The 17,619-nt window shown below is 38.9% G+C and overlaps 1 protein-coding gene across 2 annotated transcripts in view; it reads left to right on the forward strand.

Annotated features, from left to right (window-relative positions):
* Efhc2 (EF-hand domain containing 2) overlaps positions 1 to 17,619 on the forward strand; it is a 200,448-nt gene that overhangs the window by 14,648 nt on the left and 168,181 nt on the right. For both annotated transcript variants that reach the window (XM_087599492.1, NM_001106952.1), the window contains exon 2: positions 13,897 to 14,085. In XM_087599492.1, the coding sequence (XP_087455618.1) occupies positions 13,954 to 14,085 (132 nt within the window). In that variant the 5' untranslated portion in view covers positions 13,897 to 13,953. The remainder of the gene's footprint in view (positions 1 to 13,896; positions 14,086 to 17,619) is intronic.

Consider the following 17,619-nt stretch of genomic DNA (forward strand, 5'->3'; position numbering starts at 1 on the left):
CCAAATGAATTTTGTTTACATGTGCATATGTGCACATGCATTTATTTGCGTGGACATGCATGGACATCAAAAGACAACTTGTGGGAATCATTTCTCTCCTTTTACCATGTCGGTCCTGAAGATTGAATTCAGGTCATCAAGCTCAGTAGCAAGCTCCTAACCCGTCTCACTGACCTGGCCTATGCTAAGAACTCTCTGTTCAGCCCTACAGCCTAAGACTGTCTCTTTTTTCTAATAGTTTTACATTTTTAATTAATGTTTATGATTCACTTCGTTAATATTTATATAAGGTATGAGGTTTGGATTCTCAGTTTTCCAGAATCATTGGTAAAAAAAGCCTGAGTTGCTTTTGCATCTTTGTAAAAATTCAGTAGAGCATATGTGTCTTCTGGCATGGCTCTCTGTTCTATTGACCTGTGTCCTCCTGTTTCCTATTGCCATACTATTTTTATAGTTCATGCTACTTAGCAACATTTAATGTCATGGTCAGTGATTGCTTCTACTTTGCCTTTGCTAGGATTTTTCTTTCTATCTTTCTTATTTTTTCCAAAGGATAAGGAAAATAAATCCTCATTCAGATCACATAATGATCTTACTCTGTTAAAACAATGTCCCCGCATGTATCTCAGTGGTGGAACATTTGCCTGGCATACATAAGGTCCTTGGCTCAAGAGAACAAAAACCCATTCTAGAATCTCAAAACAAACTTCTGAAAGCAAGGCTAAGGAAACAAGGGCATTATTCACATTTGGGGAGGGGATTTTTAAATGGACATTGTCATGGGAGAAGGACTTTAGAGGTGGAGACACTAACTAATCAACTACAATGATTTTTTTTTATTTTAACTGACTTTAGGAGAAAACCCTGGAATTACTCTCTTTATTAGCTAGTGCCTTGAGTTGAATTACTTAGAGAGGAAAAAAAAATCAGGACATTGGTGAAGATGCTACACTCTCTAGGTCTTGACTTAAATTTTATTTTTTACTTTCCAATTGAAATATATTATTAACTATATAAAACAGTTTTATTGCTATGTTGAATTGATCGCTAATACTCACATGCACATTTTTCTAAGTTAGATTTACAAAGAGGAAAATTTGCTTAAGAATGTTGTAGAATTTTTGGGACATGCCTTTTTTATTTTCACATTTGGATAACTTCTCCAGTGACTATGAGTTTATTAATAAGTAACAGTAGCTTTCATGCTCTTCGGTTCTGAACTCTAACATTTGACAGTTTGTTGTTGTTTTCTCTGGACAATTTGCAATAGTTTCTGAATGACTTCTCTATAAAAATATAAGAGAAAAAATGAGTTTCTAAAACAAATATGACATTAAGGCAGGAAGAAAATCCACAATCCTATTGGAATAGAAGGAAACTAGTCCAGAATATGATCAGATATGTATGACTAAAACTAATAATTTTTAGATAATTCTATGTCAGACATTAATTAGATGCTGTCATGCAGTGTCTCAGACTTGTAATCCCAGTATTTATTAGCCCAAAGCCAGAAAGATCCTGGATTCCAGACGAGCCTAGAGGCACAGGAAGTCTCTATCTTTAAACTATAAAAAGTAGTTTTTTAAAAAAGTGTTTTTAGGGCAGCAAGATGACTTAGTGGGTAGAGGTGCTTGCCACCATGCTTGTTGTCTTTGCAGTGGTGAATCCTGGGCATTAAATAAAGACTTAGTGATTGTCAATCAAGTGCTATATCACTGAGCTGCATCTAGCCCCTGAAATGTTAAATATTATCTGGTTTTCTTCAGTTCCCACATTTTTATAACTGGATGGCATAGAAGTGATTCTCTAGAACTGTCTTCTCATATATGCTGAACTTCTAAGGGATCTAGTCTGTTATTTGACCCATCTTTTCCTTTCAAGATCATAGCACTCAATATGCCAAAATGTCAAAAGAACTTGTCAAAAGCAAAAGTGACTATTCAACTCCAGTGAGTTAAACAAAGGAAGAGAGTCTCCTTTCTTGAAACAAAGCACCAAAGAATACAAGAAATGGTGCTGAGGAGATGGCATAGTTGGTAAAGTGCATATAACATGAACATAAGGATGTTGTGCAAACCCCCAGAAGCCTCATGTCTGTAATCCTGGTGCTGAAGAGTATCTCTGGGGTTTTCTGACCAGCTAGTTTAGCTAATTGGTGAGCTCTACGTTCAATGAGAGTTCCCATCTTAAAACAAAATACAACAAAACAAAACTGGAGACATAGATGGGAGAAGGGAGCACAAGCCCCCACCCCTGTTTGAGAGGTATTGGCAGTTGCTGGCTGCTAGGGAAAGTTTAATCCATTTTTTAGGGGTGTGTTCTCTCCTTGGAGGTGGATGGATATGATCAAAATGTATTACATGCATGTATGAAATTCTCAAAGAATACATAGATAAATCAAATTTTTAAAATAAGTTGGAAAAGCCATTGAAGAAGACATCTTATACTAACCTCTAATTTATACATATATAAATATACCACAAATACATTATATGTACATGTACATTACATATACATTACGTGTACATGTGCATATACATATGCCTATATATTACACATACATCACACACATACACACACGCATACACACATATATATATATACACATATATGTACATATACATATACATATATAGTGTACATACATATACTCCACTCCAAAAAGATGATAAAGAAGAGAAGAAGGAAAGACAGACAGGAGAGAAGAAAAGGAAAGAAGGAAGGAAGAAAGGGGAAGATAAGAGAAGGGAAGGAAGGAAGAAAGGAAAGAAGGAAGGAAGGAAGGAAGGAAGGAAGGAAGGGAAGGATGTAAGGCCTGATGATGAGTTTGCATCCTAGATTAATCATCATAACATCAGAAAAATTATTATGACTGTCCTTTGGAATCCCCATTTATAAAATGATGCCACACACTCAGTTTTTCACAGAGATTAAGAAAGGTGAGTGCTGGGGCTGGGGATTTAGCTCAGTGGTAGAGCGCTTACCTAGGAAGCGCAAGGCCCTGGGTTCGGTCCCCAGCTCCAAAAAAAAAAAAAAAAAAAAAAAAAAAAAAAAAAAAAAGCTGAGTGCTTCTAGAGTGCCTGGTACAGGACTAGAATTTTTATTAGCCATTATAGCAAAGGAAATGATACTTGCACCTACAGCGATGGGTATCTAGCTTACTTTGCTGTACCTAGTCAGCAGTCAAGTTCACACCACAACCTTATGTAGGAGAGTATTAACTCTCATAGTATCTTTTCAAACATATTTCCTATGCATGTAGGAAATGCTCCTCAATCTAGTTGGGTCTGCCTCTTGTCTCAGAATCATATTTCTTATTCTCCAAGATAATGTCAAGACTCACCTGAAGATTCTTAGTGGAGTCCTTAGAATTTCTATGTCCTTTAGCCATATGCCATTTGTTACACTTGGCTGCCAAGAAGTAAATCTTTAAAAAGAAGTTTTATTTTTTTTTTAATTTTTTCCTCCATCTTATATTTTGGGTTTAAAAAAAAAAGAAAAAAGAAAGCTCGTGATATATATGCCTGCAAAATAAGCAAAATAATTCCTAAAAAAAGGAAGTTTTATTTAATTTCACAAGTGATTGACTGCATTTGTATCAGGCCCTGTTAATCTGACTGGTTGAGAATAAGACCACTACCACAATATAAAGCAACATTTGAAGCAAGCCTTAATTAAGTATTGGCCAGGTAAATGGGCTCTGGCCAGGTCCATTTCTGGGTTTCCAAAAAATGGGCCTGAGTCATGTTTTACAGGGATTTAAAAAATCAAAACCCATAATTCACCGCCTTTCCCATTGGGTCCAATCAGTGGAAAGCATATATCCTAATATACTTCTTGCCTGTGTATCTTTTACCTACATCCAATGAAGGACAGTTATGCATCCTGACATATTTCTTGTCTGTTGTGCCCAGATTTCAGGGTCCCCCAAAACCACCTGGAGCCCAAATCAGTATTCAAAAGCCTTTATTCAGGCTTAAGCTCTGACCCTCAAACTCCTCCAATTCATGCTGAGAGCCCCAACCTCAATTAGTCAGGGTTTTTATACTGGTTTGAGCAGGGAATAGGGGTCTCCAGTCTGGCAGTCACCTCATTTGGCAAGGGGTATTCTGATGCATAGTCAATGATGACTTCAGCCAGTTTGAGCATTTTATCCATAATCTCTGGAATTTTAGACACTTTCCCTCTATTCTCTGATTAACTCGGGCCCAGGGCAATTTCTCCCTGGTATTTTTATTAACTAGAGTTCAAACTGGGAACAAGCTGGAGTCAGCTTACAGATCAGAGTTTCTCCTGTTGCCTGTATTCTTCATTTTCTACTTTTCCAGTAAGTATCCAAGGCCCAATCATGGGTTTTGTGTTTCTATGGTTCTCAGAATTCAGAGGTTGGTATTGAGATCTTAGGATTAATAGTTGAACAGCATTGACTCCTTGTCTGACAAAAACAACTATTAATATTACAGGGGCCAAATGTGAGGGTAAGCAATAACTAATAAAGGGCCTGCTAGGACTGAAATCAAGGTGATCAGTCAGGAGGACCAGTTTGAACAGATTTTTATTCCATCACTGTGTCTATTTTCTTTCTAGTTCTCTGTCCTGTAATCTCTCAGCTCAGCCATATTTTCTCTGACTATGCCTATGTGGTCTTTGTAGATGCAACATTCTTCTCCTGAGGTAACGCAGAGATCCCCTTGTTGTAGGAGCAATAGTTCCCTCCTGTTCTGTAGTACTACTTTAGCTAGAGATGAAAGTAACTCTCCAGAGCTGTCATGGATTTTTCGAGCCTCTGAACACCATCTGTAGCCAGTGGAGAGATGTCCTCAATGTCCAGATGTGGATCTGTAAGCTAAATATGAGTATAATGTACCCAGGGGGAGATCCCATCAACCTTGAGGGCAGTGGGCCTAGTCAGGACAACGTAGGGTCCTTTCCATTGAGGCTCCAAGGTCTCTCCTATATCTCTGACTGAATATCACCTGTCCCATGGGTGATAGTTGTATAGACTGGAAGGACATATAGATGGACAGCCTCATATATGCCCTTCAGGTGAGGTCAGAGTTCTTTTTGTATGTGGGCTATGATTTCAATAGAGTTAAGTAAATGGAGACCATCAACTTCAGCTAGCAGTTCTGCTTTCTGATTAGGTAGGATGGGAGTGGGGTCTTCCAAACATAATCTCATAAGGGGTCAGGCCCAAGGTATAGGACGTACTACACACCCTACAAAGGGTGAAGGGGAGGAGAGCCACCCAGTCCCCACCAGCCTCCATAGTTAATTAAGTGAGAATCTCTTTTAGAGTTCTAGTTATCCTTTCTACCTAGCCTGAACTTTGGGGCCTGTAAGCACAGTGTAATTTCCTCTCTGCCCCTATGGCCTTGGTCATTCCCTGTGTTACCTGAATGGCAAAGGCTGGTCAATTGTTAGTAGATCTCCTTTTTCCTTGGGTTGGTTATCTGCATTTGTGGATTTGCAACTCAAGCATTTGGAGGCAATTTGTTCTATTTGGGGCCTAAAGTTGAGGATTTTATGTGTATATGCCTAAGTAGATCTTTGGTCCATCTAGTGCCTAAATGAGTGGTTTGATGCATGTGCTAGAGTAGGTCTTTTTCCAATTTCTTAAGCAGGATCAGTTTGCAATCTCCTGTGAGCCATCATTCCTCTTTATTCTGAGTCACAGGCAATCAATCAAGTTCAATTCCTCTTTAGTATATAGGAGCTTTTCTGGTAAAGTGGGTGGAGTGCTATGGGTTTTGTAATTGCGGGGTTAGAGCAGTTATAGGGTCCAAGGCAGCCTCTTTGGCAGCCTGATCTGCCCTCTGATTGCCCCATGGCTCAGCGGTGTCTGCCTTTTGATGGCCTGGGCAATGTATAATAGCTAATTTCTTGGGGAGCCATAAGGCTGCCAGCAGGTCTAAGATCTCCTGTTTGTTCTTAGTAGTCTCTTTTTCTGCAGTAAGTCTCTTTCTTGTTAGCTCCATGGATGTGAGTAGTTGCAAAGGCATACATAACTGCTGTCTGTTTAGATGCTAATCCTATTATCTTTTCCCAATTTCAAGGCTTTGGTCAGAGCAATGAGTTTGACCTTCTGTGCCAAAGTGCCTGTTGGCAGGGCAGTAGCCCAGATGGTTTCTATCTCTGACACTGTGGTCACCCCCACATACCTCCATCTCTCACAAAATTGCTCCCATTGGTATACTAGGTGATGTCTGCATGTGGTAGCAGCTGGTCTGTCAAGTCCTTCCTGGGCCTGTGGACCTGACTCAGTTTCCCAACACAAGCCCTGGGTTAGGTAGCAAGGATGCTGGGTTAAGGACAGTGCTTGGAATGAAGTGAATGGGTTTCCATGGTAGGGGGTATTAAGCAGCAGGCTTTGGTAATGGGTCATGTGTGCATTACTCAGATCCTCTTGGTGGCATTGTGGGAGTGACTTATAATTGTTACCCCTGAGTGAATTTGTCAGAATACTTGACTAATAAGGATATGGCTGCAATTATTCTCAAACAAGGGGGCCATCCAGAGGCCACTGGGTCAAGTTTCTATGACAGGTAGGCCACAATCGATTCCAGGGGTCCAATGTCTGGTTAAAGATCCCTTATCTACATTGATTCTTTAGAAGCTTTGGCTTCCCATCTTGTGGATCACTTGCCTTTTTTAGTTGCTAGGTGGCAAAGCTGATGGCTTTTCTTGGGAGTCTGCTGATGTGGGCAAGAGAATCTTGGCCAGATTGCTAGTCAGATGTTTATTGGTGGTGGTCATGGCCCACAGTTGCTTTTGATGTAAACTCCCCACTCCCACCCCTGCTACTGCTAGCAATTCCTCCAATGTCTTATCTGCTAACCCATTTATTGTCTGCAATTTGTGCCTGATATCAGGCCCTGCCTGGCTCACAAAGACTATCATGAACCCTGATTTATTTTCTGGTGCCTTTGGATCTAAGGGTGTATAAATATGGTAGGCCTCCAGAAGGCTGCAGGCAATTCTGTTTTTTCTTGTTACATGCTACTAACTTTAGCCAAATCAGTGGGTTGTTATGCTGCTGCTGGGAGACCCCCTCATTAGAGTATGGTGGTAGACCCAGAGCCTCTCCTTACCTCCTACCATGTTGTAGTCCCAGTCAGATCTGATCAGTAGGAAACCCTAGCATCTATTAGGACAGGGTCAGCAGTGGGAGTCCCATTGGCACCTGAAACCAGTTTCTGAGCTTCTGTCAGGATTATCTCCTTCTTTTCTGTAGTGAACAGGATCTGTAAAACCTGCCGGCAATCATCCCATGTGGGCTGATGGATAAAAATAGCAGAATCCAATAAATCTATTAGGGGTATGGGCTTCTCTGAGAATTTGGGGTTCTGAAGCTCAAAAATGTATAGGTAAATATTGGAAAAATGGATAATATTGCATCAGCTGTTTTCAGCTTCATTCCTGGGACCTAGGGCCCTAAAGGAAAGGGCAATTGAGTCAGCAATTGAACAGGTTTTCTCTGTTCTCCTTGTATGGGGTTGGCTCCCCAAGGAGGCAGCCTCAGCTTCCCAAGGCTGGATTCAGAGGTTGTTTGGGGCTCCTTGGTGGAGACTCTGGTATGGGGAGGTAAAAAGAGGGCTTCTTCCTCTGTAAAAGAGAGCCCTGTAAAACAGGATAGAAATAGGTGGTAGGTTTAGTTTCAGTTTTCTGTTTCTTGCAATTTTTCTGGTGGCCAGCCAACATTAAAAGTTGGCCATTAGTTCCTACAAAAAGTAGTTAGTTGGTCCTTCTTAATATCTAACCCTAAATTTTTGGCCCTAATTTTAACGTCCTTAAAGTGGTCCAGAAAAAGAATTAGGGAGGTAGTTTGAGTCTGCTTCATCACTTCAGTCAAAAGAATACAGGTCAGGCAGACAACAAAGAGGAACACAAAGAACAATAATATACTTAGTCCTCCTGGGGGTCTGGAGGCAAAAAAAAAAGAAAAAGTGAGACATTGTGCAGGCAGAGTGACCCACTTCATCTCCTCAAATTCATGAGAAGGATTCAATCCCTTACATGTGGGTCTGGACCATCTCCCAAGTTGCATGCAGGCTGTGCAGGGTGTCTGCTTAGACCTTAGACCACTTGCAGACTAACTCATACTAGAGAAAAAGTGCCTTTAACAAAGAAGACAGTAGAGTACAAAAGACACTTATCAGTGCTGTATGAAGGCTTAATGGGTTGGGGATCCTGGTGGCAGTCTCAGGGATTCTGGCAAGTCCCAGATTTCAGGGTCCCCCAAAACCACCTGGAGCACAAATCAATATTCAAAAGCCTTTATTCAGGCTTAAGCTCTGACCCTCAGACTCCTCCAATGCAACACATTCATGCTGAGAGCCCCAACCTCAATTAGTCAGGGTTTTTATACCTGTTTGAGCAGGGAGGTAGGGGGTCTCCAGTAGGAAACTAAAGTGATATAAAATACTCATTGTATTACTTATAATTTTAAAAGAACTGGATGTCATTGGACATACCTGTAATACTAGCACTTGAAAGCCTGAGGAGCATCTCAAGTTCAGGTTACCCAAGGATACATATTGTGTTAAAACATTTCAAAATATATATTTGGAGAAGAGAAAAAAATTAACACTTAGTAACTGTGGGCCTAGGAACTGGTTCTTTTTATTATTATTTTTAATTAAAATAATTTATTCATGTGTCTGGGTATTTTTGCCTACATTTGTGTTTGAGTACCATATGCCCAAGGAGGCCAGAAGAGGGCTTCAAAACTGAACTGGGGTTATAGATGGTTGTGAACTGCCATGTGGAATCAAAACCTGATTTTCTGTAAGAGCACCCAGTGATCTGAACCACTGTGTAATCTCTTCACTTATTCTTATTATCATTTAAATTTTTTATTGGTTATTTTATTTATTTCCATTTCAAATTTTATCCCTATTATTATAATTTTTAATTGGAAGTCTAATTCATTTCTTAAAAAAAAAAAACCAAGAAAACAAAATCAGTGCTATTAGACAGCCACAATCCCAGATAATCTCTCAGTCCTAAACATGGTCCTATAAAGAACTTTTTCTTATTCTCAATTTAGAGATGCTAAAGAAAAGGGCCTCTAGAGAATAGAAAGTGCTTCTGGGGGATATGGTGTATGCATAGCCAAACTTGAATGGGAATGGCATCAAATGCTTATTTTCTGTTTTATTCTTTATATTACTAAGTTTATGCCTTCAGACTCCGGTTCTGCTCTATTTCCCAGAATTCCAAATGTTTGTATTCAATGTAAAGTGGTCTAAGCCACTTTAAAGTGTGTACACACTTCTGAATGTGTACAAGGAGAGAACAGGTGACAACATCCAATCACCTCCATCTGAAAATAAGCCACAACTTACGTTCTATTGACTCAATAGATTTTTTTTGTTGAATCTGTGCCAGGCCCTGTCATCCTTATTTTCAGGAATTAAGAAATCTAGTATGAAACACAAGGACATCAATAGATTACTATTACATAATACACTAAGTACACAGATGGATATCTAGAAATTATGGACATGAAGCTGTGGCTCATTTGTTGCATGGATGAATCCGTAGAAATCCTGTGTAATTTTTCTGTTTCTCTTTATACTGTTTAAGATAACTGACCAGAAATGATTAGTCAGACACAGTTTATAGTCATCTGAAAGTCTTTATTCCAGTCAGCTGGGACTGCACCCAAATGTTCCACAACCTAGGTGTGACCACAGTATCCAGAACATCAGAACATGTGGTTGTAAAAGGCAGCTTCAGGGGCCTTCATAGAAGTAAGTAGATTGAAACAAGCGGTTTCACAGAAGCTGAGAAAAGAAGTTAGCTGGAGGCTTCCACACAAACAGGCAGAAGCTTAGATAAGTTGGTCAGGACATCCTCACCTTTGTTTCTTGGAATAGAGTTGGGTAGTTTTCATGGGATTCCCCATGAAAGAGATCAGATTCCAGTTAAACTTGAAATGGCCTCAGCAAGAATACAAGATGGAGGAACCACTGCACTCTCTTGTCCTCTCACCATACCACTACTGCTTTCAAGGACAAAGATCCTCATGATCTGTGTTTTAGGTACTTATGTCTTGCCTTGGAAATACTAGTGGGAGTTAGTGGGTCGGTATGTAAAATGATTTAAAGATAGGGTGACCTTCATGACATCTGTAGAAAATCTATGCAAGAACAGAATATTCTGCTTCTAGCAGCCAGGAAAAACTTCAATAAGAGATGGTGTTTTGACAATCTTTTATTTATTTCTTACATTCTTCTGGGCTTGGGTTATTTTAAGGAAATTATAAATACTAGAAAATCAAAAGTTTTGATTTGCAATATCTTACCTAGAATAATTTCAAAAAGACAAAACAAAAACATATGGCTCACAGGATATTTTGTCCTGTGACTCTGCAAAGAGCATTTTCATCAAGGTTGTGACTATCTCTTTGTTGACAAATTTAGGGTGAAGTCTCAAGGCTCATTTTCACCTGGGCATTTAACCAAGTTAATCATGCCCTCCTTCAAATGCTGTCTTTCCAGTTTCCATGACACTAAACCTTCCTGTTTTCTTTCTGTCTTGCAGATGGTCCTTTTTGGTCTTCTTTGCTAATTCTATACCATCTCCCTGAATTGTAACACGGGGATATTTTAAACTTTAAATTTCTATCTTGAATTTCTTTACTGCACCATCATTCAATCCAGTATTAGACTGCCTAAATACTAGACATCAGCTGTCATGTGTCACATTTTTATACCTAGCTTTAAACTCTTCTTTAGACTTCAGACTCACCATCACCTGCTAATTAACATTTTTACATGCTTTTCTCAAACTTAACATAGGCAAAACAGAACTCTGGATTCTTGTGTGACTTTTGGGTTTTGTTTAATATCCCAGGATGTAAAGCTCCACATGTCCATTTTCCCAGGCCAAAATATTTGTACTTATTAGCCATGTGCCTATATTTCTGTATCTCTTATCTAATCTAGCCATACATTAACCCTTTATGCTCTATATTTTCATTGTTTTTACTTCCAGGCATCTGCTTTGGTCCACCCTGGTTCCAATGCACCCAGTGTAGTTGTTTTGTAGTTCTGTGCCTATATCTAATGTAGGGGGTTGGGTGGAAGCATGTTTATTTTGGCTCATAGCTTCTGAAAGCCATTTAGTGGAGCTCATAGCTTTATTTATATTTATTTATGAGGAGGTGGGGTATAGTATTATGCAGTAGCACATGTCTGCAGGTCAGAGAACTGGAGTTTTATGGATTAAACTCAAGTTCTCAGGGTTGATGGCAAGCACCTTTACTGTCACACCTCCAAGTCACATTATTATCTCCACCTTGTGTGTTCAGTTAGTGCTCTATTGGCCCATGTAAAGCTAGATTTATGTGGTATCTGGCAAGGTAAGGCCAAACAGAAAGGTAGGGTAGCATGAAAATCTAAAGTACAGGAATGAATGGTGGGAGAAAGCACTGTTAGGGAGGGCAGATTGCTTGAAGATGGCAGGTGGGAGGGTGTGAAGACTGTGACAGAGGAAGATTCTTGGTCAGAGGAGGCTTTGCCTGTCTGTGATGTCTAACACTTGAATATCTTTAGGTTTCTCTACACAGGAATCCACAGGGAAGTGAAAGCTGTTAGCTCCTGCACCAGATTCACAAATGAACCCGTAGTTCAAGGAGAGGCAGTTAGACACCGAGTATGCAAACTGCTAACTAATTGTAGCCACTCTTGATTCCTTGGCAGTGTGGGTTTTTACCATCTTCTGTGCAATGTCTTTTCAGCATCCTCATTCTATATTTCCTAGCACCTTTGTTATGCCAACATACACATGAAACAACACAGCCTCTGAGGGTTATATTGCTTCTAAGATGACTGTTTTCTTGACCCAAGTTCCTGTTCTTCTCTTGGGTGATTTCTTATGATATGGCCTCACTCTGTAGCCTAGGATGATCTGGAAGTTGCCATGTAGCTCAGGCTGGTCTCAAACTGTAGTCTCGCAAATGCTGGGATTATATATGACTTACCATGCCCAGCTTCTCTTAGTTTCTTCAACATATTTCTGTGGCATTTGCCTCAGGGAGTCAGGGATTGCCAAACTTTGCCATCATGCAAGTCATCTTCAAGATTAAAAATAAAGCATCTACAGTCCATCCACAGTCCAACAAATCCATTATATAATTAATACTTCTTTGCCAATTGAATCCCAGTAAAACTAAATATTTAAAGTGGAAACTAGATCCACTTTATAAAAGTCAAAGATTATAGTAAGAAAAGGGTAAGCCAAAATGGTGTTTTTACATTGGATGTTATGAGTCTAAGGCCTGCTTTTGGTGGTTGTAATTAGAGAAATACACCAGAAGCTCAAAATTAAGTCAGCATTTTGCTATCAAACTGAGACTTTACTCTCCCTTCATAGAAAGGAAGAAGATAGAATGGAAGTCTCCACCATCATACTTGGAAGTAGGACCTCAATGTTTGTATGCAGGGATTTTTCTTAATTTTAAAATAATTTTAATAATATATTTTTTTCTTTGAAAATTTCATATAAATATTTTAATTAATTTATCAATTCACTTTACATCCTGATTCCTGACTCCCCTTCTAGTCCCCCCTTACACTGTCCTCCCCTCACACCCCCTCCTTGAATCCTTTTGGTGTCATATCTAAGAAGCTATTACTAAATCTAAGGGTATGACTGGCAATTAGTCTATGACAGATAGCTGAGATTTGCCCAAAGCCATAACCCTGGAGTCTACATAACTCAGCACCGAGTGGGTGTTTACATGATATTTATAAGAAAGATGAAAATATGGTAGGGCATTACTTGACTCTTGAGGAAAGTGGACTTTATATAGAACATGATGAGGGGCATGACTCTGTATTGGCCCCAAGGTGCCTTACAAACTGAGAAAATGATCAGATCAAAGGGGAGGATACATGTGGTCACTTTGTGAAGTTATGTGGGTCAAGTTAACAAGTGAGGCCTTCCAACAATGGCAGGGGCTTTTGGATTGTGGAAACCAGGATCCATGCTACATGTATGAACCATTAGGAAAGCTTTTTAGGGGAAGGGAGGTTATGACTTAATCTTTATAGTATATTACCAAGAATATGGCCTGATTCGTTGACCACCTTACTGAAAGAGATTTTCAAGGTATTTCAGTATTTGGCTTTCTACATTATGGACCTTCTTGGATATTCTATTCCAGTGCACCTTCCTTTCAAACTTGAACTTGGCTTCTGCTTTACTAGACTTTTCCATCTATTCCTATCTATTGGTCTTCACACTCAGAAATGTTCCTCTCATTGTCTTGCTTGGAGTATAGTCCTATCTCTTCTCTGCCTGATTTACCTCATCCTCTAACCCCTGAGTCATCTTTATCAACTCTTGGCATTACTTGTGCCTTCTCTCTGTCCACATCACTAAAAACTGGTGGGAGGCAAGGTTTCACAATTAAGAGAATGTCAGCTTTGAAGAATTTTCTTTTATATTAATGTTGACGAGGAAAAGATTTTGTTTTCTGTTTTGGTAAATGTAATTTTTAGGCTTCTGTGAAAAGCAGTGGCTTTCTTCTCTTAAATAATTAGGTTTTTTCTGTTTTGCATTCTTTGCAAATAAGTAAAGTAGTCCAATTAGCAAACCAGTGTTCTGAATATTCACTTACACTAATCATTCTGAAATATTGTAAATAGCATGGAATATTAGCTTTATTCTTTCTGCTTTTCAAAGTTTTAAATTAATTAAAATAAACTGAATTTAAAATGTGGCCCAAATTTATGGATAGAGATTACCCATAGTTACTTGACATTTCATGTACGTTTTGTGATGGGAAAAAAATCTATTTATATTAGAAAAGTCTTTATTGCAAAAAAATAAAAAAGAGTAACTTTGGCCATTTTTATTTACTATTATTGTCTTTTGTACTCACAGATAGGAAAGGAGAAGTTCCATAGGTCTCAACATTGGGGCTTTTGCAACAATGTCAGGATGCTCGTGAGTGAGGATAAGCCTGGAATAGGTGGAGATCTACTACCTGGGCAAAAGATAAAGCCTAAACACAGCGTATTTCCCAAAGGAGATGGAACCGATGCGCCATCCTGGGTTGCTTTTGATAAGCAGGTAAGTCACATGACATTAGGGAGACATTCAAATGTCAAGTTTTACATGTAGATGTGAGAAAACAGCACCTTTAATATTGTATATTAAGGTTCTTTACACTTTTGGCTTTTATACATATTTCCTTTGTGCATAATATTTTTCAATTTTTTTCTAAGTAGATAAATAAAAATGTGCACAATTGGCCCTCTGTGTCAACAGGATCCATAGATATGGATTCAACCAACTTGCAGTCATAAACATTTAGGGTGGGGTGGTCTATGTTGAGTGTATGTGGACATTTTTGTTTGGTGTCATTCTCTAAACTATTTCCTTGGCAACTAATTCCATAGGATTACATTGCATTAGGTATCATAGGTTGTTCAGAGAGATGAATTAGAATATACGAGGCTATGTGGAAGTGTTATGCATACATTATTTATGTAATGGACTCCAATATCCTTGTGTATTTCTGGAACAAATTCCATGTGGATACCAAGGGATGACTATATATTTAGGATGTATGACGTGTGTTTTTGGAATATGTACACACTGTGGAATGGCTAACTCAAGCAAATTAACATGTGAATTACTTCAGACTTTTCTGTAGCTTGAAGTTGTTTTTGTTTGTCTGTTTTGTTTTTAAAGACAGGGTATCATCATGTAGCCCTGACTGGTGTAGAACTAACCATATAGACTAGGTTATATAGTCTCAAACACCATATAAGCCAATTTGGCCTGCCTTTGCTTCCAAAGTGCTGGATTAGAGGTGTAAGTCACCCTACCCAGTTAAGAGTGCTTAAAATCTACTCTCTTGGTAAGTATATAGTACATTAATATTACCTGTAATTGCTGTGCCATGCGATATATATCTAGAACTTATTCTTTCCATTCAGCTTTGATTTTGTATCCTTTAGACAAGGCTACTTCCTGCTTAGCCTTAGACAAAAACATTCAAGAGCAGAGGCACCCTAAACAAAGAAAAATTATCTTTGCTGTATTGTTTCTGACAGGGCACTTTTGTTGTAAGGTATCAGATACTTATTTTTTCCAACTAGTGCATATCAACCTTCATCTCCTGTCTTTCTCTACATAGGAGTATCTAAGAGTCAGGTGAACCATGCCATTTTGGTCATTAACTAACCTTGTATGTTCTAAATGAGGCATTAAATAGGACTTGAAAAATATGTTTTCTTTGTTGCACACTAAATGAAGTTCTCCATCCCTAATGACTGTAGTGTGAGCTGATGAGAATTGTTAAAGTAAAAGAAAGATGCACCATTATTACTCAAAGCCTCAAACTCATTTATATGGAAAGGTTGGTCTTGGAGTCCTGATCCTTCTGCTCCTGTCTTCTGAGGGATGGATTACATATGTGCACCATTACACCTGGCTTATGAATTTTTAAGGTACATGTTTGCAAAGAATGCACACAGAGATACAACCAATAGCTGAATAAAGGGGGAATGCAGTTTGTTTCCTTTCATCTATTTTTCTCTCTCCCACTCTAATGATAGGGACTAAACCCATGTTCTTAAACTTGTTAGGCAAGCACTCTGCCATTGACCATAGACAACATCAGCATTTTAGTATCTATAGTAGGGACAAAGATCAAAGGAAAGAAACCCAACAGAAGCAGGTATTTTCTATAGGGCAGATTATGGATGTACCATGTTTATAACAATTCTGAATCACAGCTTCATGCTTTGTTCTCTAAAATGAACTTGTTATATTATCTTAGACCCTCCCTGTAAATTGAAAAGAATTCAGGACTAGATAAAGATTTCAAATCACAATATGCTCAATTTATCAAGTGATTATTTTTTAGTATGTTTAACATGGACCAGTTGGCAATACTTTGATTCTAATCAAAATGTCCTGAAATATGGTAGAAGGGACACATTCCCATGTCATCTGTGATATTATCCATCAGTTAAAGCTCATGTTATTTGAAGCCCAGTTTTGATACTTATAAGAGATGTAACAGACCACAGGGAGGCTTCTTCCCTGGGAAAGCAGATTGGTTTTCAACATGGGCCAATATTTCCTTAATTTTTTTCATGTCTGGCTCTCTGGTAGACTTAAAGCTCAAAAACAATTTCTGGGCTGACTGACTTGGAGCAGTTATGCATGGGTTCCTGCAGTTCTGTACTTTATAGATTATTTAATTTTTAAGGGCCAAAGAAAATATTCTATTTTTACTTCTTAAGTAAAAAGGAGTTTGATGACAATATTTTAAATCCAGTATGGAAAGAGTAATATAGCCTGCACCATTCTCTTGCATGTAACTTTGAAAATGCTCTTTATTTCATATTTTGTCAATATTTAATAATGCTTTTCAAGACAAACTTTCACTTCTGTAAGTACTTATAAAATTATGTAGACAAGTTCATGAAGGTGGAATTATAGTAGCTACAGACTGCATGAGACAATGAAGAGCTTGCTCATTTCAGATCTGACTAAATACACATCATTACATATTTTGTTGATCAACAACAATTAAATATTCATTGAGCTTTAAATGAGACTCTAAGGCTATGAGATATTAATGTGCCCTGACAAGATTGTGAGCTACCCAACAGATCCTAGTTAATATCCAGAGCAAATCATAAAGTGCTTCCTCCATTAGTGGCCCAGCAAAACAAGTCAACACCTGTTAATCATTTGTTTTCTTAAAGTGAGACACTTTAAACATGTTTCCAGCTTTTCAAATAGCTCTTTATCCCAGGGTTATATGTAAAGTTATACTCTCAAGTAATACAAAGTAGAACTGAAGGCAGTTCTTTGGAGGCCACATTCAAGTGAGTATCTGTAGTAAATGTTATTGCTGCCCACCCAGGTCTATATTAGGAAGTATGTTTCCAGCCCCTAGCTGCAGTGACTGCTTTTCCATACTTACAATCCTCTCTGGAGCCTTGCCCATGCTGATGGAAGTTGAAGCACCCAGACATATTCCAGCCCTTCCCTAGGAGCTGACAAGATTAATCAAAGCCAAGGGCTTCTGCTTCATTCTCTCAAGGTGAGACAATTATGTGCAATGACCCAGGCTCCCTTGTGTTGTCAGGGCAGTGTTCAACATGCTTTATGAATGCATACTTGCTTGGCTTATTTCCCCTTCTTTTGGTGCTTTTATTCAGTCCTTAAAAATCCCTCTCAAGAGGATTGAAAGAGCTGAAGGGGCTTGCAACTCCGTAAGAACAGCAATGCCAACCAACCAGAGCTTCCAGGGACTAAACTATTACCCAAAGACTGACCCAGGAACTGACCCAGGGCTCCAACTGCATATGTAGCAGAGGATAGCCTTGTTGGGCACCAGTGGAAGGGGAAGCTCTTGGTCCTGCCAAAGTTAGACCCCCAGTGCAGGGGAATGTCAGGGAGGGGTGGTAAGGGTGAGTAGATGGGGAGGAACACCCTCATGGTGGAGGGGGAGGGGATAGGGAGCTTATGGACAGGAAACCTGGAAAGGGAATAACATTTGAAATGTAAATAAAGAAGTATATCCAATTTTAAAAAAAGAAAGAAAAATTTCTCTCAAGATGTAGTACTGTCTCTCCTCTT

This window comes from Rattus norvegicus, chromosome X (assembly GCF_021556685.1).
Source record: "Rattus norvegicus strain SHRSP/BbbUtx chromosome X, alternate assembly SHRSP_T2T, whole genome shotgun sequence".
NCBI lineage: Eukaryota > Metazoa > Chordata > Mammalia > Rodentia > Muridae > Rattus > Rattus norvegicus.